This window comes from Erpetoichthys calabaricus, chromosome 5 (genome assembly GCF_900747795.2).
Source record: "Erpetoichthys calabaricus chromosome 5, fErpCal1.3, whole genome shotgun sequence".
Taxonomy (NCBI): domain Eukaryota; kingdom Metazoa; phylum Chordata; class Cladistia; order Polypteriformes; family Polypteridae; genus Erpetoichthys; species Erpetoichthys calabaricus.
In genome coordinates, this window is record NC_041398.2 from 195,692,731 (window position 1) to 195,715,224 (window position 22,494).

At 37.2% G+C, this 22,494-nt stretch overlaps 1 protein-coding gene across 4 annotated transcripts in view; it reads left to right on the plus strand.

Annotated features, from left to right (window-relative positions):
• The window catches only part of pcsk5b (proprotein convertase subtilisin/kexin type 5b), a 522,800-nt gene that overhangs the window by 149,657 nt on the left and 350,649 nt on the right, over positions 1-22,494 (plus strand). For all 4 annotated transcript variants that reach the window (XM_028802364.2, XM_028802367.2, XM_028802368.2 and 1 more), the window contains exons 4-5: positions 8,824-8,967; positions 15,267-15,343. In XM_028802364.2, coding sequence (XP_028658197.2) covers positions 8,824-8,967; positions 15,267-15,343 — 221 coding nt within the window. The remainder of the gene's footprint in view (positions 1-8,823; positions 8,968-15,266; positions 15,344-22,494) is intronic.

Consider the following 22,494-nt stretch of genomic DNA (forward strand, 5'->3'; position numbering starts at 1 on the left):
CGTTTTCGTTTTTTTTCTTTCTTCGGTAATATTTCAGCAAACCCGGAGCTTGTCAGTTCAAATCCTGGTACTGACACCACTGTGTGACCCTGAGGAAGTGACTTCACCTGCCTGTGCTGCAAAAAACAAAAGTAATGTAACAAATTGTACCTCAGATGTTGTAAGTTGGTGGAATAAAGGCATAAGTAAAATAGATAAATATGTATTATACACATAGGAACTATTCATTTATTTTCAGTTAAGTCATCTGCAGCAAACTTTTATAAATGAGGGTTTCTGATTTTTAGCAAACTGTTTCTTCTTCATTGACATTTTCTCTTGGAGAGCTTTTTTCATTTCATTGAAAATGAAAGCAGCAGCTGCCAAAATATGTAGCTTTCTTATTAATTTTTCAACATTGTGTAAAATAAAAGTATAAAGTAACATAAAAGGTTTAAATACTGGCTATTCTTTTACACTAAAATATTACTACAGAGATACAAAAAAAGTAAAATGGATATGTTCTTTTTCTTTAAGGAGATTAAATATTACTGAAGAAAGAAAAAAAAAAATTAAACAGCCAAATGGGGCTATGCATACGAACTTAAAAGGTTTAAATAAAACAGAAATATATATTTTATTTTTACTTGCTTAACTTGTGGAGGGTGTATCCTGTAGCAAAGCCCTAACTTTTTTCGTGAAAGCCCGTTTCAGTCAATAAGTCTTAAAAAAACGTGTAAAGATATTGACAATAAGCTAAGTCATCTGCAGCAAAGTTTTATAAATGAGGGTTTCTCCTTTTTAGACAATAAGCTACGCAAACCCAGGAAGACATGGAATCGTTTAAATCAAGTATCATTACATCTTCCTTTCTTAAAGAGAAGTAAGGCAGAACTTATAAGCTTACATATTTATATATAGACATATATATATATCTGAAGCCGTGCAAGCACACTCTTGAGAATGCAACGTATAGTTGTACAGAAGAAAAGCAATCTTGCCTCAAATGAATGGCAACCTTTTGTAGGTCTATGAAGTTAATTTAAACTTTAGGTTTACACGGTGCTTTCTTTCCGAAGTACCTGCACTCATGAATATGTCTGTATGTGTCAGTCGGTCAAATCCACGCGCTTCGCACCGGCGAAGTACCGCTTTTAAATTTTTATTAAGAAGAAAATAAAACGTTTTTAAATTGAGGTTAAATATACTAATAACAGTTTGTTAAGGATCAGTTTTTTTGTGAAGCTGCCTTTACTCGAGTGATCACTTCGACCTGACTTGGTGGCCAAGTATAAGCGTTACCTGGAAGTAACCACCCATACAATCAGATTGTGAATCAGACTACGAATGCCGTGAATGTAATTACACACTCACTGCACTTGCTTACGGTAATCGAACCTCGGACGTCAGCGCTAGAGGGGCTTAGCAGCGGTGAAGTATTGCTTTTAAATTTTAATTAAGAACAAAAGAAAACCTCACAGGTTCGATTCCCGAAAGGGAGTGAAGTGAGTGTCCGGTTACCTAGCAGGTAACGCTTATGGTCGGACAGCAAGTGACGTAACATCAGCCACGGTGCCTTCAGTTGTGAGAAGCAGATCATAGAATGATTGAAAATAGTTTTGCATTTACCTTTTTAGTAAAAGGCGAGCTTTTAAGCCTGAGAAATCACCCCGTAAATGCACACATTTAATTGCACATGTGTTAATATGTATGGTTACACAGTATTAAAAGACAGTGAAGAACGTGATTTACCTTTGTTCCTGCGTTTGATAAAAGGCGAGCTTTTAAGCCTGAGAAATCACCCCGTAAATGCACACGTTTAATTGCACGTGTTAATATGTATGCTTACACAGTATTAAAAGACACTGAAAAATTAACGCCATTTACCATCAGCCACGGTGCCTTCAGTTGTGAGAAGCAGATCATAGAATGATTGAAAATAGTTTTGCATTTACCTTTTTAGCAAAAGGCGAGCTTTTAAGCCTGAGAAATCACCCCGTAAATGCACACGTTTAATTGCACATGTGTTAATATGTATGGTTACACAGTATTAAAAGACAGTGCACAACGTCAGTTACCTTTGTTCCCGCGTTTGATAAAAGGCGAGCTTTTAAGCCTGAGAAATCACCCCGTAAATGCACACGTTTAATTGCACATGTGTTAATATGTATGCTTACACAGTATTAAAAGACAGTCAAAAATTAACGTCATTTACCTTCGTTCCCGCGTTTGACTCGTGCTGTAAATCTCTTCCTTGTTTTTAGTTCACATGATTACGTAGGAGGCGTGATGACGCGATACGTGACTCCGCCTCCTCCATTACAGTATATGGACAAAAAATATGTTCCAGTTATGACCATTACGCGTAGAATTTCGAAATGAAACCTGCCTAACTTTTGTAAGTAAGCTGTAAGGAATGAGCCTGCCAAATTTCAGCCTTCCACCTACACGGGAAGTTCGAGAATTAGTGATGAGTCAGTCAGTGAGTCAGTGAGGGCTTTGCCTTTTATTAATATGTATAGATGTAAACGATGTTACATCCCACATTGCTCTGCCCATTCTTCTATAGCTCCTCTGTATTCTGAGACCAGTCCAACCTGTCATTAATGTCGACAACCAGGTACTTGTATGAGGGAACCACCTCTATTTCCACTCCTTGAATAGTGACTGGACACAGAGGTGCGGCTACCATCAATAACCAGTTCCTTGGTTTTGCTAATTTTAAGATGCAGACAATTCCCTTTGTACCAAGAAACAAACTTCTCCACATGACTTCTATACTCTGTCTCATCCTCTTTATCATTACACTCTATAAGTGCAGAATCATTTGAGAATTTCTGCAAGTGACGTGACTCGGTGTTATAGTTATAGTCTAAGGTATACAGAGTAAAAAGAAAAGGAGGCGGGACTGTTCCTTGTGTTGTTCCAGTGTTGCTCACATCTGCATCAGAAATACAGTCCTTGAGCAGAGCCATAGTGTGGGTAGTGCGAACAGTGCAACTGCACCAGGCGCCAACCTTTGAAGGGCACCGATCGACAATATGGTTATTTCAGGTTAAAAAGAAGAAAAAAAAATTTAAAACATTAATATCACTATAAATTAGTAGATATAGATATTTCCCTTTACTTTTTATGATTTTGTAAACAACTTGCAAATTGAAATGTGTTTATATTGTCTTTTACAATCACAGCTGAATTATTGGAAATAAAAGTGCAGTTCTAAGTAAATTAGCAATGAGATTGACTCACTGCTTGAAAACCGCCACGCCACTAATATGTTAATGCAGGGGTGGGCAAATTCATTCCTGGAGGGCCGCAGTGGCTACGGGTTTTTGTTCCAACCCAGTTGCTTAATTAGAAAACAATCCTTGCCAATAATTACATTTCACGGCTTATTAGTGCTTTAACTCTGCTATATCAAGTCATTCTCATATCCTAGATTTTTTTTTCCATTCTAAGGATATCATCCAAATACTTTGAAGTGTAAAACGGATGGGTAATTCTCAATCCTTCACTTTTTTCTCTTCTCTTTCCTTCCAAGTATTTAATTAAACCAAATAGTGCACGATAAATACACACAGGTGTAAAGGATAACAAGCAAAATGGATAACTGCTGGTTTCTTTTGTCATTTGCATCTTATTGCTAATAAGGAGCAATTAAAAACCAAGAATGCAGCTGTTTAAGACTTAAATAAGCAATAAGGGTTCATAATCTTAACGAGGGAGATAACTAAAATGAAGCAGAAGTGTTTCTAGAGCAACAAGTGCTTCTTATTAAGCAATTGGGTTGGAACAAAAACCTGCAGCCACTGCGGCCCTCCAGGAATGAATTTGCCCATCCCTGTGTTAACGCACAACTGAGCATTGCACACCTTTATTGTCAGAAACCGCAATGTACAACCCAATCATTACACTCTCAAAGTGATCCTCTATCTACTTGTATCTCTGTGCTCTTGATCTGTTTCTGCCATTATTTAAGGTAAGTTAATCTTGTGTAGTATGTTAGTTTATATCATTTTACAGATTTGGCTAAAAAAATTGTAAAAGAAAGGAAATATGATCAAATATTTTTATATTGTGTTGATTTTATAAAGTACATTTTTAAAAGTATTATAATTTGTTTATGTAAATAAATAAAATTCATAAATAATTTTTGTTTTCTTTGTGAATACAATAAATTTGTTTTATCCATTTTAACTGAAGAAGGGTGCTTATTTTCCTTTTTGGCACCAGGTTTCATTTTGCCACACTACAGCTCTGTCCTTGAGTCTCACAAACTGCAGTCTGCTCAACAGACCGTCCATTATCCAGGATACCATAGGCTCATCCACCTGCATATCTTTGATTTTACCCCTTAACAGAGATGGCCAGATGGTATTGAAGGCACTGGAGAAATCTAAAAACAATCCTCACAGTGCTGCCAGCCTTGTCCATGTGGGAATAAGCCTTGTGCAGCAGATAGGTACTTGCATCCTTCACTCTTCTTTCTCTGTCTCTTTTTTCCTCTATCTTTGTCTGATAGGTAAACTGCAGTGGGTCTAGGTGACCTGGTCTACTACAGGAGGACTCGTATAGTCTAGGACAATTCTCTCAAAGGTCTTCATGAGGCGTGACGTAAGTTCCACTGGTCTATAGTCATTAGGTCAAGAGGCACCTGCCTTCTTTGGATCAGGAGCAATGCAGGATGTTTTCCACAGCAGTGGCACTTTCCGAAATCTTAGGGACAGACTGAGCAAGTGATTAAGGACACCACAAAGATGGACAGCACAGGCCTTAAGAACTCAAGGACTAACTCCATCTTGTCTCCCAGCTTTTACTGTGTGTAGCTTCCTCTGTTGTCTCCTTATTTGGTTTTCAGTTATGAATAGTCCATACTATTGGTCAGTGGTGGATTTGTCATTCCAGGTATCATGGTAGAAGTTGTTGATGTAGTAGAAATTATGTGGGGAAGACTGGTGATTGGGAGAAGGTGGCATAATGACATAGGTTAACTGATGAGCCCAAACTGGTTCTAACACCTATGGATGTTGGATTAAAACCCATGAAGACATTTAGAAAATGTGTGCTATTTCATATTATTTTGTAATTTCAACAGTCTGACTGGCAAGTGCAGCTGTCTATATATATATATATATATATATATAAAAGCCTGATGTGCAAAATATTTAATCTTTGTACTTTTTACTTTTCCAAAGTATATAGAATCATTCTTTAGCTGCAACTTTGTACTTGACCTCAATAATAATAATAATTTTTACCTCTGAATGCTTAATATCATATGCAAAGTTTATACCTGTTGTGTGTGTATGTGCCATTCAGTGCCACAACATACAGTAGGTGAAGTGTTATTTGAGACTTAAGAACAAGAAAGACGGATATTGCTGTTTGTAAACGACAATGGTTATCTTTAGTATCTTTTAAATTTGATAACAGTTCATATTATTCTGCAAGAGTAAATACCACTGAAAAATACTCCAGTTTTAACTTATTTATAGTGCTTTGATATGTTAAATTGTACAAACTACTGAGACAATTGTTGTACTGCTTACTTTGTAGCTATAGCTACCTATCTTCATGCCATTTGATGACAGTAATTTTGTTTGATACGGATTAATGTTAGGTGCTTCTACCTCTAAGTTGTAATGTCTAATTACATTTGGGCTTACAACATATTTTGCTCCTTGAGATCTGCACCACTGTTATGTTCTTGTGAGGTAAAGCATTCTGGAAGGTCAAGCATTCATGCATAGCCAAGATGATAGCAAAGAGGTGCACACTGAAAGGGAGTCTTTCCTTGGCTTTTGCTTATTGACTATAAAGTGTTGAGGAAAAATGAGCACACCTATTAAGTCCCCCTTGGCACTAATTTTCCCATAAGATACAGCATAAAGTACTCACAAATACAAACTCAATTATGATATAAAATGTACGCCTCTTGTGAAATGTGATTTGACCACTGAAGAGAGGGTTTTACATACTGGAAAGGTATTTTTTTTAATAAAAAATAATATAAATGAATTAAAGAATTTGTATTTAAACAAAACACGATGCAAATTATTACTTTCAGAGGGAACAGAAACACAAAATAATTAACATGCAAACATTTTAGACTTTTTTTTTTTTTTTTTCTTTTAAAAGCCAAATGATGGGTATACCAGTTCAGGTACATTGTTAATTAAGATTCTCTGCCTTTCTTATCTAAATCCTCCTTTGGTATAAAGCTTATCGGTACTGTATAGCTAAATTGCAAAATTTTAACAATTCTTTAACAGATCTGAAGCAGAATGAAAAGCAAATCATGAAAATAAACTAGATGCTATGTTATAAAGGGTATGACATCTGTATGCATGTTTAGAAATTTCTTTACAAAATTTGACCTTACTCTGTGATGTTTCTCTAACATGTTTCTCAAAAGAGAAGAGCAACAAGATGTCTAATGAATCGAGAGGAGTTCAGCAGTTATTCAGAAATGAAAAGATTGCTAACATGGTGGTGTCATTGATTCATATTAATGCATCTCATTTGATGGGGCCTTGGTTTGATTTTTTTCCCCCTTTCTTTGTAGATTACATACAGTTTTCAGGCTTCCTCTCCCAACCCAGGCATATACTTATTTAATAAATTGGTGCTTCTAAAGTGACTGGCACTTGCTAGCTGTGAGAGTACATTGAGAAGGACTAGCAGCCTGTCTTAGTGCTGGTTTCTGTCATGTGCCTGATGTTGCAGGGATAGATTCCAGTTCCATGTGACTATGTAGTGAAAATACTGAAATCAGAAATTCTATGGACAGAAAATTCAGAAACCATAGTGGACTTCTTAGCGTAGAGATTTAATTTTTTTTTAATTCAGGATGACAGCTAATTTAATTCTTCATCTAGCTTCTGTAAGCTAATTTACTTTTTTCAGTTTTTGTTTATCTAAAGAAACATCTTTTCTATCAGTTATAGAGAAAATATATTTCACTTCCTAAGGCTTAACATTTTTCTGATTGTGACAATGTTTTTATGGTTCTCTTAATGTTGCATTTTTGGTTGAGTTTTGCAATACCTTGCATGCATGGGTGGCATACAGATTATTTTGCTCTTTTTTCGGTGCTTGCTCTCACTTTTGTTTGCCTCTGTAGCCTCATAAGCTCAGTGTTCATTATGTAGACTGATTTATGTATAGATGTGATTTGCTTCGGTTTTAAAGCATTCATTCAATAGTGATGGGGTCATTTAGTCCTGATAGAAAGCTTCTGTTTATGCACTATAGAACTGAAGAGCAGTGTCTTTTCCATATCAAACAAGTTCATTACTAGAACGCCTGTGTTTCTGGGAAATTGTTGTTTGGAGGTGTTGATCAGGTCTTGCATATTTTTTACTTACCATTCAGATATCCCATCTGCAGATTGTAGGTTTTGTTTAGAGTTCTTCTTGCTGTCTCATTAAGATTTTTAAATGGCTGTAGCTCTTCCGAAGTTTTACCTGTGTAACACTTGTGCTTGAAGCAGGCTCTGTTTTGCCATTAGTAAAGAGAAAAGATTCACAGATGTTCATGTGTTCCTTCTGTCTTTATCAGTTTGTTGGGCATTATAAAGTGAATAATAGTGATAATTATGTTTGACTGTTATTGTTTGTAACTTTTCCCCAGCAACATCTATTAGATTATGACAGCATTGTTTGTTTCTGTAGCACACATGTAGCTTGTATTGTGGTTTTATGGATTTATACCTCTCCTCTACTTAAAGCATCAATAGTCATAAAAAAACGTCTATTCCTTTAAGAGATATAGTATGCTGCCTTCTGATAGCCTCAACCATGACTACAACCCAACCATAAAACTCATTTAAAGGCACATCACTTGAATTAACCTCTTTTAATGGCTTTCACTTTAAATGTAATCGTACATTATTTAGCTGACCTTTTGAAAGCCTTTGAGTACGTTAATTCTAAAAAAAAAAACGTCTGGGTTAAATGACCAGAGTGATCTTGTATTCAGCCTATAGCTAAGTGCTAACTGGTTGACATCAGAAGTAAATTCTCAGCTGTTAAATTCCTCCCTATGCTGTTAGCAGTGTCTGAGCCCGAAAGTGGTCTTGTTCTGTTAATATCTGATTTTTGACTTAGCTATGTTAAATGATTACTATTCTTCTTCTAGTGTGTCTTGTGGCTTTGATGAAGAATAGATACCAAAAATTAACTAGTTATGAAATTTGTCTTTTGGTAAAGTTTTCCTTTTTGTTCATATCTGAATTTTGTGAGTGGCCTATGTTTGGTATAGCCTAATGTTTCCAAAGGCAAGGTCAATGTTAATTTGTTGTGTTTCCTATAATCACAGATTTTTGTTTATTTTCATAACTTTTAATGTGCATTCCAGCTTTTATCTTGTGTAATTGTATAATGTTGCTTAAAGCTAGGATATTTTTTCTTTTGAGATTTTAGGTTGTAATTAATAAAATGTTGAGGCTGATAAACAGAAAAAATAGCTTGCTGTTTTGTAGATCTGATTGATTTGTGGTTCCCCGTCAAATTTTGTTTTCTGTCCTACCCCTTCCCTAAACTTTAAGTTGAATTAGATAATGCTTAGATGAATATACATATTAAAATGATCAATTTTTCCAAATCCTTATCTTAGTGGGTTTGTACTTGAATATCCCTTATAATGTTGTGACACCCCATTATACCCACGGCCTCTCTGCAATCCTAATAACTGTGATTGTGTTTTGAAAGAGGAGGAAAATATTGAATATCAAATACACATTATAAATGGTCAGCCCTCCTAATGTACAACTTTCCTAAAAACACATGTTTATTAACACAAAAAAGTAGTTCTAAATTTTTTTTTTCTTTGTTTCTTCTCCAGCACTGCAATGATGACACTCGTAATTGTCAATCTGGAATGAATATTGAAGGCGCTTGGAAGCGTGGTTATACTGGGAAAAATGTTGTAGTCACGATTTTGGATGATGGGATTGAAAGAAACCATCCTGATCTGGTTCAAAATTTTGTAAGTTAATAACATCTATCATTACTACACTCGTATACTCTAGTCCTATTATGCTGTACGTATATGTTTTCAATGTAGTATATGAATAAATATTGATAATATAGTACTTGCGTCATGGTTTTGGCTAGCACTACCTAATAATTATCATTATTATTATTTTTTTTTACTTTAGGCGTCATTCAATCATTTATTGCACTACTGGTTTATTGGAACAGGACCATAACTTAAAAATGTTTAATGTGTATATCATAGGTTTAAAAATAATCATGTTATTTAAATTGGTAAAACAGCTGTTCTGTTTTACTGTTATTATTGTATACCTGAGTGAACTTAAAATTTTGTGATGAGAAAGTGTAAACCTCTTCATCATCTTTTAATTTAATTGTAAGGCCTGTACATTAGTTTCAGATAAGTTGCACGTTTTATGATGTACAAATTTTATTAATGTTCTAAGCATCTTTTATTTATAATCATTTTAGAACATTTGTCTTTGCATTTTTTTCTTTTTTATCCTTTTTGTTGCTCTTTTTAGTTAGTTTGTTAGTTGGTTAATGCAACACTCCGTCGCTGAGCCAATCAGCAGCACACAGGAACTTAACTGCGTGCTCTGATTGGGTAGCTTCTCAGCCATCCGCCAGTAGCATCTCTTGTATGAAATCAACTGGGCAAACCAACTGAGGAAGCAAGTAAAAAGACCCATTGTCCGCATAAACCCGCGAAGCAGCGAAAAATCCGCTTTATATATTTAGATATGCTTACATATAAAATCCGCAAAGTCGTGAATCCGCGAAAAGTGAACCGCGAAGTAGCGAGGGATTACTGTAACAGAATGCCTGTTAATTGGAGTTCACGATTGTCAAGTTAGCTTATTCTGAGTAAATCCCTCTCCCATTACCTGGTCAAAAGTATTTATGAAGAAGTATACAACAGTTTTTGTAATTCAAGTCCACCTGAGCTTAAAAACAAGGGGGATGAGTACAATGAAGAGTGAGGCACTTTATGTTCGTATTTATGTTGGAATATGTTTGAGTGTTGTCTTTAAAGTACCTCCTTGCAAACATGAAAGAAAGTGCAGTATGGTCTACACAAGTTCCAGTGAACATGAATTTACGCACAGAAGTGTTTTGTGTACTGCATGCTTCATTCCTTTACCCATGTTAGCAATCAAAATCATTTCTACTAGCTATGAAAATCATGTGCTTGAACGCTTGCTTCATATATTTTATGCTTGTATTGTATTGCTATAAGTTTAGAGAAGCTTATTTTTGGAACTGATAGAATATTGAGAGAGAACAACTGTAATATTTTGTTTTTTGTTATGTTAGCCTTATTTTTTGTAATTGTATTAAATACATACAGTATTATACATTAAATAAATGTAACGATTTTGTAATGATGATTATTTCATTCATTACTTAAAAGCAGGAAGGAGATGTCAACACAGTACTTGGATTAATAAATAAAATCTATAAACACCACCTGAAAATTTTGGAAACTGCCAGAATTTAATGCATTACTAAATACTTAATCCCGCTAACTATTCTTTAAGCTAAGTTAGTACTTTGTAATTCTGTTTTCGTTAAAGACCTGAAGTTTAGCTGTGGTAGCACTGGAGGGTGTGAATTTGGTTGGTCATACTTGGAGCAACTTATAACTGCAAGGTTTTTTACTTGAACCCTTTTTCTAACCTTTACTGGGACTATGTTTTTTTTTGGTATTTGGCTTCTGTTTTATCTAAATTACAGTCCTGTGTAAGTTATTTTTTTAGATGTGTAATTTTAACTTTTTTTCCCCCTCTTTCTTTGATTTGTAGCATCTGTTTTTTTGGTATATTTTTTTGCTTTGTCCAGTTTTTTTTATTCATTCCATACATTATCATGCTTTGTATCAGCTAATTCCCAAATATATGTAAATGAATCTGCTCTTTGTCTGCTTTGTATAAGTGGTTAAATATTTCTGTTCAATTAAAGAATTGTTTTTAAAATTCTTGACACACTGTCTGGAAGGAAAACATATGGACACTGTGGTTGCTTTGTTCCAAACTCATCTAATTTACAGGCCTTTAGTCAACCTAGTCTTCTCTAATCACCATGAAAAATCTGGTTGCCTAGGTGTTGTCCAGTAATGATACCATTCACGCCAGTGGCATATGATTAGCTTGCTTGGGAAAGTGAAAAAGAGAGTATTTCTTGTTGCTGATTTCAAACCAGTAATGAATAATACTTTTGCTAATATAAGGCTAAACAGAGCAAAATAATAAATAACATGACAATACCCTTTGGTACTTCATTACTCCAACCACTTAACATTTTATTGATGGAATGTGAAAAATTTGTATAATTTTGGCATAAGCAGGGGATCCTATCTTAGTGCCCACTATACTCAGAAAAATGCCAGAGACTATTGTATTCATAAAAAGGGTTGATTTGTTTATTACATTTTTTTTACACTTTTAAGGATGTACTGAATTTAGTACTAGAAGTAGCAAAAACATTGAATGTAATGAACAAACATTTAACCTTTCTGGATTTAACCTATACAGTTTGTATTCACTTAAGTATTTGTCCTAGTTTTTTCCCACATGCTAGAGTCATTGGCCCTGTGGGCACAAGATGGTTTAAACCCTGTACTAGGACTCATTTCTGGTTAAGGCTCAAAATTACTGTTAGAGTCAGGGTGTCCCTGCTTTTGCAACTAGTACATCTAGATAGAAAACACCTTCTAAAGACCCTGATTTTGTCTGCATCCCTCAGGCTTCAGTTCCTTTACAAAGGCCTGGTCTCCAGGGCATCTCTATTGCTGCCCCTCCTCTTAGAGTTTAGCCTGGGTTGCCCCCTTATTGACACTGTGGTAATTTGACTTTTCCAAAGCTCTGTTTTATCTTCACTCCTCTTACCTTTTGTATAACAAGTGAGAGTAATTTGTAATGTTGCCTTACAACTCTAGTCACTGTCTGTGGGGTACTTTCACATTCTGCCCTTGTTTTCATGGGTTTTCTTCTGGATATATGTGTTTTTCTTTTCAGATTCCTCAAATTTGAGGACCCAGACTGTGGACTGTACAAGTGAATGTACAGCAAGTGTGTGTTTGACCGAGTTATGTTGTGCTTGTGTTTACGGCTGCTAAGAGAGGCTCCAGCTCTCCTTGACCCCTTTATGTTTATTGAAAAAGGATGAATATTTGTATCTAAGATATATATTGTAATGAAAAGTTATTTACTTGTGTTAACATATAAATGAAGTATTGTCTAAGCACATTAACTAAAGTAAGTTAACACAATGAACTAAACTAAGTTAACTCAGTCAAAGCTAACATATATATAACCCCAATTCCAATGAAGTTGGGATGTTGTGTAAAACGTAAATAAAAACAGACTACAATGATTTGCAAATCCTTTTCAACCTATATTCAATTAAATACACTACAAAGACAAGATATTGAATGTTCAAACTGATAAACTTTATTGTTGTTTTGCAAATCTTTACTCATTTTGAATTTGATGCCTGCAACACATTCCAAAAAACTGGGACAGGGGCATGTTTACCACTCTGTTATATCACCTTTCCTTTTAACAACACTCAATAAGCGTTTGGGAACTGAGGACACTAATTGTTGAAGCTGTGTAGGTGGAATTCTTTTCCATTCTTGCTTGATGTACAACTTCAGTTGCTCAACAGTCCGGGGTCTCCGTTGTCGTATTTTGTGCTTCATAATGCTTCACACATTTTCAATGGGAGACAGGTCTGGACTGCAGGCAGGCCAGTCTAGTACCCGCACTCTTTTACTATGAAGCCACACTGTTGTAGCACATGCAGAATGTGGCTTCGCATTATCCTGCTGAAATAAGCAGGGACGTCCCTGAAAAAGACGTTGCTTGGATGGCAGCATATGTTGCTCCAAAACCTGTATGTACCTTTCAGCATTAATGGTGCCTTCACAGATGTGCAAGTTACCCATGCCATGGGCACTAACACACCCCCATACCATCACAGATGCTGGCTTTTGAACTTTGCGCTGATAACAATCCGGATGGTCCTTTTCCTCTTTGGCCCGGAGGACACGACGTCCATGATTTCCAAAAACAATTTGAAATATGGACTCATCAGACCACAGCACACTTTTCCACTTTGCGTCAGTCCATCTCAGATGAGCTCAGGCCCAGAGAAGCCAGCGGCGTTTCTGGGTGTTGTTGATATATGGCTTTTGCTTTGCATGGTAGAGTTTTAACTTGCACTTGTAAATGTAGTGATGAACTGTGTTAACTGACAATGGTTTTCTGAAGTATTCCTGAGCCCACGTGGTAATATCCTTTTACAGAATGATGTCGGTTTTTAATGCAGTGCCGCCTGAGGATATGAATGTCACGGGCATCCAGTGTTGGTATTCGGCCTTGCCACTTACATGTAGAGATTTCTCCAGATTCTCTGAATCTTTTGATGATATTATGGACAGTAGATGATGAAATCCCTAGATTCCTTGCAATTGTATGTTGAGAGATGTTGTTCTTAAACTGCTGGACTATTTGACCACGCAGTTGTTCACAAAGTGGTGAACCTCGCCCCATCCTTGCTTGTGAACGACTGAGCCTTTTGGGGATGTTCCTTTTATACCCAATCATGACAAACACCTGTTTCCAATTAACCTATTCACCTGTGGAATGTTCAAAACAGGTGTTTTTTTGAACATTCCTCAACTTTCCCAGTCTTTTGCTGCCCCTGTCCCAGCTTTTTTGGAGCGTGTTACAGGCATCAAATTCATAATGAGTGAAGATTTGCAAAACAACAGTAAAGTTTATCAGTTTGAACATTCGATGTCTTGTCTTCGTAGTGTATTCAATTGAATATAGGTTGAAAAGGATTTGCAAATCATTGTATTCTGTTTTTATTTACGTTTTACACGTCCCAACTTCATTGGAATTGGGGTTGTACAAGAGAAGACTAATGTAATTTAATTACAAATCTAAAACCAAAAATTCATGATTGTATAAGTACAATTCCCCACAAATTGGACCTTCCAGATAAGATGTTGTGGCGGACAGCCAGTCATTGGCCCCGGCCGGGACGCCCCTTCGTTATATGCTCAGGGAGAGTAGCCATGGATGGTACAATACCTCCCCCTGGACGCTAGATGGCTGCCCCCCTGGGTTGAAGCAGTGTCTCTGTGTCCCGCAGTGCTCCATGGGAATTGGAGTTGGGGGCAGCCCTGTTGGGTCCCGCAGGCTCTGCCAGGGGGGCTGCAGCTGGAACTCCTGAGCCCTTGTGGGGAGTGTTTTCACCACTCCTGGAAGTGCAGCCGGAACTCATCAATCAAGCATCTGGTGCACTTCCGGGTGAACAATAAAAGGAGCCAGAGTCGGGAGGAGGAGGACAAGGTTGCCGGGGATGAGTGGTGGAGGAAGAGAGAGTGCTTTATGCTTTATTCTGTGTTTTATTTGGTGTTTGTGCGTGGGACTGTGCACTGCCTGTGGGACACGGGGAATTCGTGCACCCACAGATGAAGAAAAAATAAATCGTTTTGTTTATTTTACGTGTGCCTCTGTGTCCAGTCTGTGTTGGTTTGGGTGCCTATATAGCGCCTTTTTCACAATGTATTTGTACTACAATCAGTTTAGAAACCCTTTGACTACAGACCAGTGATCTGCATTGAACTGATTATCTGACTTCTAAAACCATTTATTTTAGGTGTGTCGCATTAAAGGGGGTGAATACTTATGTTATTAATTATTTTGTGTTTTATATTTGTAATTAATTTTGACCACTTTGCAGGGACCTGTTTTCACTTTGACATTAAAAAGTCTTTGTCTGTTGATCACTGTCAAAAAAGTCAAATTGAAATCCACTGTGATTCAGCTTTGCATTGCAGTAACATTGCATAGGCACTGTATTTGAGTTTGTAACGACAGTAACTGCTATTATTGGAAAACAACTTTGACCATTCAGGAAAATTTGCTTTTAATGAAGATGTGCCAGATAATTAGGAATTGCAGTCACCCAAACTTTTTTCTCTTCTGTCCTTGGACTTCAGCCCTTTGCTTAAAACAGTATTTTTTTCCTCTTACATTAAGATTTCTGTACTTGATTTGACTGTTAGATTATGATGACATGCACATTTTATAATGGTAAGTTTGTTAAATGTTTGAATAATAGCAAACAATATTTCATTGTATTTGATCTATTTTAGATTTTATATGCAATATTTATTTATGACTCAGCATGTAAGCGATCACTTCATTGTAGTGTTCAGCAGGATTTTTCCTTTGCTAATATAGTGTTGTTGTTTTTTTTTTTTTTTTTTTGCAGGATTCACAGGCGAGTTTTGATGTTAATAGCAACGACAATGATCCAATGCCTCGATATGATGCAAGCAATGAAAACAAGTAAGACTAGGCATTTTCTTCTGTTTATGCACATATTTACTATGTAATGATTTCAGGTTACTGATCTTCTACATTGTTCTGAGATTTGTGATCAGACCAAAAATGTATTCTTTTTCCAATCAATTTTAAAAATGCCATACTCTTTGTAAAGGGCAGACATTCACAGTTTGTATAAGCAGTTTTTAAAGGCTGTTTCTTAGAATGGCTGCTATGCTTTTATAAATTTTGTGCAATAGAAATGTTAGGTAATGTTGTTATATAATTTAAGACAGTGTTTATTAGTAAACAGTATTTGTATTTGATATAAAAGCACTTTTAGTTGAGTTGAATATTCTTGATAGACTGATGCAAAAATATTCATAGACTGTTATTCTGAACAATATAAAAGTATCAGCATGTGATCATTTCAGTAATTTTTGCACAAATCGACAGACCTATTTGAACAGCAGCAGCTGTCAGTAGTATAATGCATTTCATTTTCTGGCTCCCTGAGTAAGCTAGTAGGAGAAAGACCAAAATTGTCCAGTGCATGGCTACTGGTTGAGAAAGCAATGTTACATGGTTCATAGCAGCTCTAAAGAATATTTCCACAGGAAAGTAAACATTTCTGTCATTTCATCTTGGTATGAAACTTGCCTCCTGACCCAAAGAAAAAAAATACTTATATGTTTAGGGTACCATGCCAAGTGAGCAAGCTAAGAGATGTGTCATTGCGTTGTATATTTTCATGAAATATTCAAACAGCTGGATGTTTCAAAACTTAAATTTAATTAAATTTCAGCCCTTGACAAAAGAACTGAGAACACCAGTGGCTCACCTCAGGTAATCAATAAGTATGAAAATGACATAAGTATGTAATCTTGGAGAACGGATTACTAAGTTTGAAGTGGTATGAATTCAAACTAGCTGACACTCACCATAGTAGCATAGTTTGGTGTGAATATTATAAAAAGAACAGAACAGTGCAGTAAATAGTGTCAGCTATATTTTTATTTTGTCATTTGTGTGAAAATAATCCAACTTGGCAAGAGAAGTGTGAAAAACAACACCTGTTATCTGCTCCCACAACTTTGAAGTGAGCAAAATTGCAAAAGACATGGCCCTACAGTTATAGTATTCTTTTATCTATTTGTGAAATATAACAAGGCAATCAGAAGTTGGTAAAAGACCGCTGATGGGCACACTTGATACATTCTGAGCATAAGGTGTAGTTTTTAAAGATCATTGGGTCTTAGCACATGAATTAACCTGGTCTAACCATGACCCCAAAGGTGCATACCACAGAAAGCATCAAACTAATAGTAAAGGGAACTGCTGAATGCATCTCTCTTTTCAGCCACCGCTTTTAATACTGTCCAAGTTAAATCGCAGAAACACGTGCCATTTTGGTGTTGCGTTACATTACATTAACAGTAATTAGGAAGTAATTGCTTCTACTTTTTTCTGACATGCTTAAAGAGAAGAAAACACAGAGATTAAAACTGCTAGAAGCTTGAAGCATTTACTAAGTTTGTGGGGTCTTATGAAGGATCGGCCATTGACAGTGAATAGTGTTGATCAATTCAATTCATAAATCGTTGTTTTCGTGGCAAATACACCATGTTCACCAGTGACTTTATTTGCTGAATATTTTCCTGGAAATTTGCCTTACAGTTAACTTAGATGAACTGTTCTTCCAAGTGTGAACAGGAACATTGTCATTAAAAGTAATAAATTGATTGGTTTCCTTTAATGGTAATTTTTATGCATTTACATACATAAAAACAAAACAACATTTTAATTAAAGCACCATACAAACAGAATGCAAGGACAGGGCATAAAAAAAAAATAATAATAATATATATGTGTAAAGTACTCTTTCATATAAAACTATTCACATTAGCCATTAAGGTTTAAGAATATAACTGCTGAGAAAAAAAAAAATGTATATATTCATTAACCTTGTATGTCAGTACTGTTTAGCTGGGTTATTTGGACAAACCTTATTCAAGATAATGCCATTAAAAAATAAAAGATGCTTTTTGGAGCAAATATAGCTTAATGTATGCTGCAACGTTTATATCCAGTGTTGCCATGCAAGAATGTTTTACTGTTCAACATAATTTTCTGCTTCAAAAGGATGTAGGAAGAAACACTAAATACCTGAAGAAAACTCACACAGACAAAGGACTTCATACTAACAGATAGGAATGAGGCCACAAACTAAGCTTGGGTCATCCCTGATGTTGTACCACCGTAATTGTTTCCCTCCACTCTTAATTATTATTTTATGTAGGACCTCCACAGATATCAAGATCATAGTCTGACTAAAGCAAAGACTAGGACAATTTCAGATTGTTGTTCCCCCCACCAGCCGCCAAGACCATGAAAGCATTCCCATTTTCTGTGTTTATATGTATTGTTTAAACAATATCAAGTGGTTTTTTTATATTTTTGAATGTAACATTTTTATATGTCACATTTTTTTGCATATATTATGGCATTTATAAAGCATATGTGGTAATTTTAGCCGTAAATCTTAACCCCAGTAGAATACACACTATAGCAGGGGTCCCCAGCTCTGGTCCTGGAGGGCCCCAGTGGCTGCAGGTTTTCATTCTATCCCTTTTCTTAATTAGTGACCTGTTTGGGCTTCTAATTAACTTCTTTTGAATTAATTTTATTTGACTTGCTCTTGAAGACTCGGACCCCTTAATTGTTTCATTTTCCTTAATTAGCAGCCAAACAATAATGAGATACAAAATGAACAAAAACATGACCAGTAAACTGTGTCCATCATACAATATCTGAAAATAAAGAAAGGTGAAGGTCTCAGGAATGCTAATCTGCTCAGGTCCCCAAAACATTTTAACAGTGTTCTTAGAAAAGAGAAAATCAATTTTGGAAATCAGAGACTAAGTAAGCAACTGGTTGGAGTGAAATTGGTTGGAGTTGCAGGCCCTGACTTAGTTGGTCCTCTGCTGGCTCACTCACTTCACATTTCTGTTTGGGTGCTATTTAAGGAAGGAAATGAAGCAATTCAGAGGAACGATGAAGAAATTGAGTGGAACAAATCTTAAAAAAACAAGTCAATTAAAATGAATTCAAAAGAAGTTAATTAGCAGCAAGAAAAGTGCACGAATTAAGAAAAGGGTTAGAATGAAAACTTGCAGCCACTGGGGCCCACCAGGACCTGTAGTTGGGGACACATGCACTACAGTTTGCCTTCTAGTTATTCAGTCACTTCAGTAATCTTCTGTAAAAACAAAATTGTGTGCTTGCTAACTGATTCAAACTAGAGGCAAGCACTCCCTGAAATGTCTAGTTTTGACTTACAGTACTGCATTCTTATCTACAGTGTACACATACTGTATAATGCAGCTCATCTTGGGAAGCTGTTACTCATTCACCCTTTAGCAGTATCCTTACCATAAGTACAACCACTTTAAAATTACCTTTACTTAATGTGATCAGTTTATATTTAATTTGTGGTACACACATAATGTTACTAGTTAACTTGTCAACTGAACTGATTAGGTGACATATGCTTTAAAATATGCACAATGATATGTATAGATGAACTTGAGCTAATTGTTTTAAACCTGGTGGCAGTTTGCTCCTGTAATTTTTTTAATAAAGCATACCTGTACTTGCACAGGAATAATAACACACAAAACACTTCCAATGTTATTTAAGAACCCTCTTCTTCAGTATAGTTTCTTCTGTTCGTGTGTGCAAGCGGATTTAGTTACAGCACATGTATGATATATATGTGAAAGAAACAAAGTAAAAAGGTTTTGGCTTCCGCTGTGTATGTTAACAATAGTGTTTCAAAAAGACACGATGAATATAGAGAGTAATCTCAAACGACTGAGTCCAGGATAGGACTGACTATGGAAAAGGAATGAGCTGGATTTATAGATGGAGTGGAGGAAGAGGAGTGTCCATATGACTGTAGGCGGAAGGGAGGTCAGAAGCAGGGCGGGGACTGGAGAAGTAGAATCTGTTTGGGTGTTGGGATAAAAAAGGCTTTCCTTTTGATGATCTGCAGAGGAGGGAGAGAAGAGGTTAGCGCACTTCGTCAACTCCTGACCTTGCATTTTACACTTCTGCAGTACTGCATTCCATCACCACCCACTCATGCATGCACTTGGCTTCATTTATGCTGTTCCCGCCCGCACCCTTACGGTTTTGTCCTGCTGCCACGCAGAAACACATTGCTTCCATTAAGGAAAAAAGTCATGTATGGTTGATAAGCCTGTTTAACATGATCGTGTATGAGGAGGTGACTGAAGCTTTACTCTCTTTGGCCCAGGTGTCATTTTCTCTTATTTGCAATGATTCTTCTTCGTCAGTATTGAGGTAAAGCGTGGTTCATATGGATTTGAGCTGTTTTTTATGGCTGCTTTATTGGTTCATGAAAAGGACTGTCTTACCGAGTTATGCTAGAGTAAAAACAGATGGCTGTGCAAATGCTCCCCTTGTATAGGGTGCATCTGCACAGGCTTTTTTGATGGCTTCTACATTTACATAACGGTACTTTGATTACTGCGAGTTTTCCCACTCGGATGGCACTGCATTTTTGCTTACCATTGCACCCACAGTTGCTGGTACCGCCATTACAGTATTTAATACAGATCTCCGATGGGACTTAAATAATAATTTCCAAGCTCAAGTCTGCACATCTTTTTCTCAGAAAGGAACAGAAAAGAGCAGTATAAACAATGTGTCTTGTTTAAATTAAGCTTTTTAAGTAGGCAACTGCTTACTATTCAGGTGGAAATAAAATACAATCTATGTTAAAAAGTGCTCAGCATTCTTCAGAAATGTGATGGTCAGACACAGAAGGTAGGTGTCGTCCACCTTCAAGTCTCACATATTAGTTTTACTTTTCTAGTTTCCATTTTACTGTTAACAAACACTCACCACTTTCAACAAGTATTGGAGATTTATAACAAGGTTTTTCTTAACAGCTCACTGTACGTTTTGCTTATCAATTCAAGCACACTGCAACCAGGTAAAGCACTGTGAAGTACTTGCATCTCTGAGTCTGTTCACAAGCTCAGAGAGGAAAGTGGGCATTACTAACAGGTGTCCAGTCAGTTTCACTGCACTGTTTGATTGCTGTTCACAAGCTCAGAGAGGAAAGTGGGCATTACTAACAGGTGTCCAGTCAGTTTCACTGCACTGTTTGATTTAGTTCAGTTGCATTAAGATGCGATTATTATAAATTTTTGCAAATCTCTTCTTGTTCCTGCACCTTTGCGATCCTCTTACCCTTCTATATCACATATATATATATAGATAGAAATAGATATATAGATATAGAAGGAGAGCATGTTTTTTGTAGAGCATGTCATTTACATATGTCCGCGTGGGTTCGAACCCCACTTCTGGTACCACTTGTCACGGTTGGGTCACAGATTTGCACAGAGACATAGGAGGCTGTAGAAAAGAAAGGAACTTTATTCAAAACACTGCAAACAAACATTTGTCTCTTTTCAAAAGTTTAAACGTGCTCCTCCATGACAATTCAGAGATGACAGTTTCTCCAGGAGGAGAGAATGTCTGAGAGAGGGATAAGGAGAAGCAAGAAATCAGTTTTAACAAACCGAGAGAATCCCGTGCAGGCTTTTTGAGAAGGCGGAGCACCGTGCGAGAGGCAGATTACGCGACAGAGCCGGCCAGAAGGGAAAGGAGAAATGTGAAGGTAGTCTGTCTATGTTTCCTAGGGGTTTTCCCAGGGGCGTCTGTATCTTTTGGGGGTACGATTAGCTTCGCAGCTCACAATATATATGTGTGTATAGCAGGATGATGTTGTGGTATAGTGGGTCCACAGCTCATGTCAAGAGGACACTTTTAAAATAAATAATCGCCGCACTCACGGCTTAGCGAGGGGGCATGGTTGTGTGGCTGAAGCGGTTCCTGGGGAATTCGTGATGGGGGCGTTTCTCACCTAAGTGCACAGGTGAGAAACCGTCCGCATCCGTAATTGTTCCCAGGGGCTGCTGATTGCCTCAGTTGCCACGTCCTCTTCATAAATAGAAGCACGAGGCAGTTAAAGGGGGGGAAAAAAGGGTAAGAAAGCAAAGATGCGGAGGTTGTGGAAGCAGCGAGAAGGAAAAAGAGCTGGAGGTTGTGGAAGCAGTGGGGAGGAAGAACGAAAAGAAAAAGAAAAGAAACGGAGGTTGCAGGAAGCAGCGAGGGGAGAGAGCCGGTGTGAGCGAGCGAAGGCTCTCAGGCGGGCAGCTGGACAGTGAGCCCTAGCAGGGGTGTGTGGCTGAGACTCGGTGGGGCAGAAGGAAGCAGTCGCTCCAGCTGAGCGATCAAGGAGCTGGAGTGACCGGTGATGAAGGACGGCTGGCCGCTTAAGGCTGAGCAGGCAGTGGGAGTCGGGAGGCTTGGGTGATGGATTCCCCAGTATGAGCGTCCTGGCCTTTGGGGAACCCAAGTCTTGGTCTGGAGAGTGCGGAACCAAAGCCAGGGATCGGGAAGCCTCCAGACCAGATGAGCAGAGAGAGCTGGTCAGCTGCTGGTAGGGCGACTCTCGTGTTGCGGGACCCAGATGGGAGTAGCAGGGGAGCCGTCGGGTAAAGAAGACACTGGGCTTTGTGTGTTTTAAAGGGACTGCTTCCAGCATTGTTTTAACCTCGTTTTAAAGGATTGTTTTTTTTTCTCTATAGTATTTTTAACCTCCACTTCACGTCTGTTTTATTGGATTATTTATTTAATGACTTTTGTGATACACTGCACTATTTATTTGAACACTTGCTTTGTTTTTGAATGTTTTGTTGGTTTTATAATAAAAGCACTTGACACCTTTTTACACCATCCCCTTTCTCCATTTGATGTGCCTCACTGCCAAGCTCATCGGTAACATTACTGATGGTGTCGGGTTCAAGGACTGGAGCATGGAGTAGAACCCGCATCGTCACAGATGTATCCATGAGAACAGTTTAAAAAATGTTAACACATTTTTAATATTAACTGCATTAGAAGTTTTGTTTAATATTAAGTTCAGTGCTGTGGAAAATGAAGCACACTCCAATGGGTATAATAATTTGACTTATACTAACAAATGATACTGAAAGACCACCTTTGCAGGTATGCCTATAGATCAGTGCTTCCCAACCCGTGTGCCACGGCACCCTGGTATGCCGTGAGCACGGACC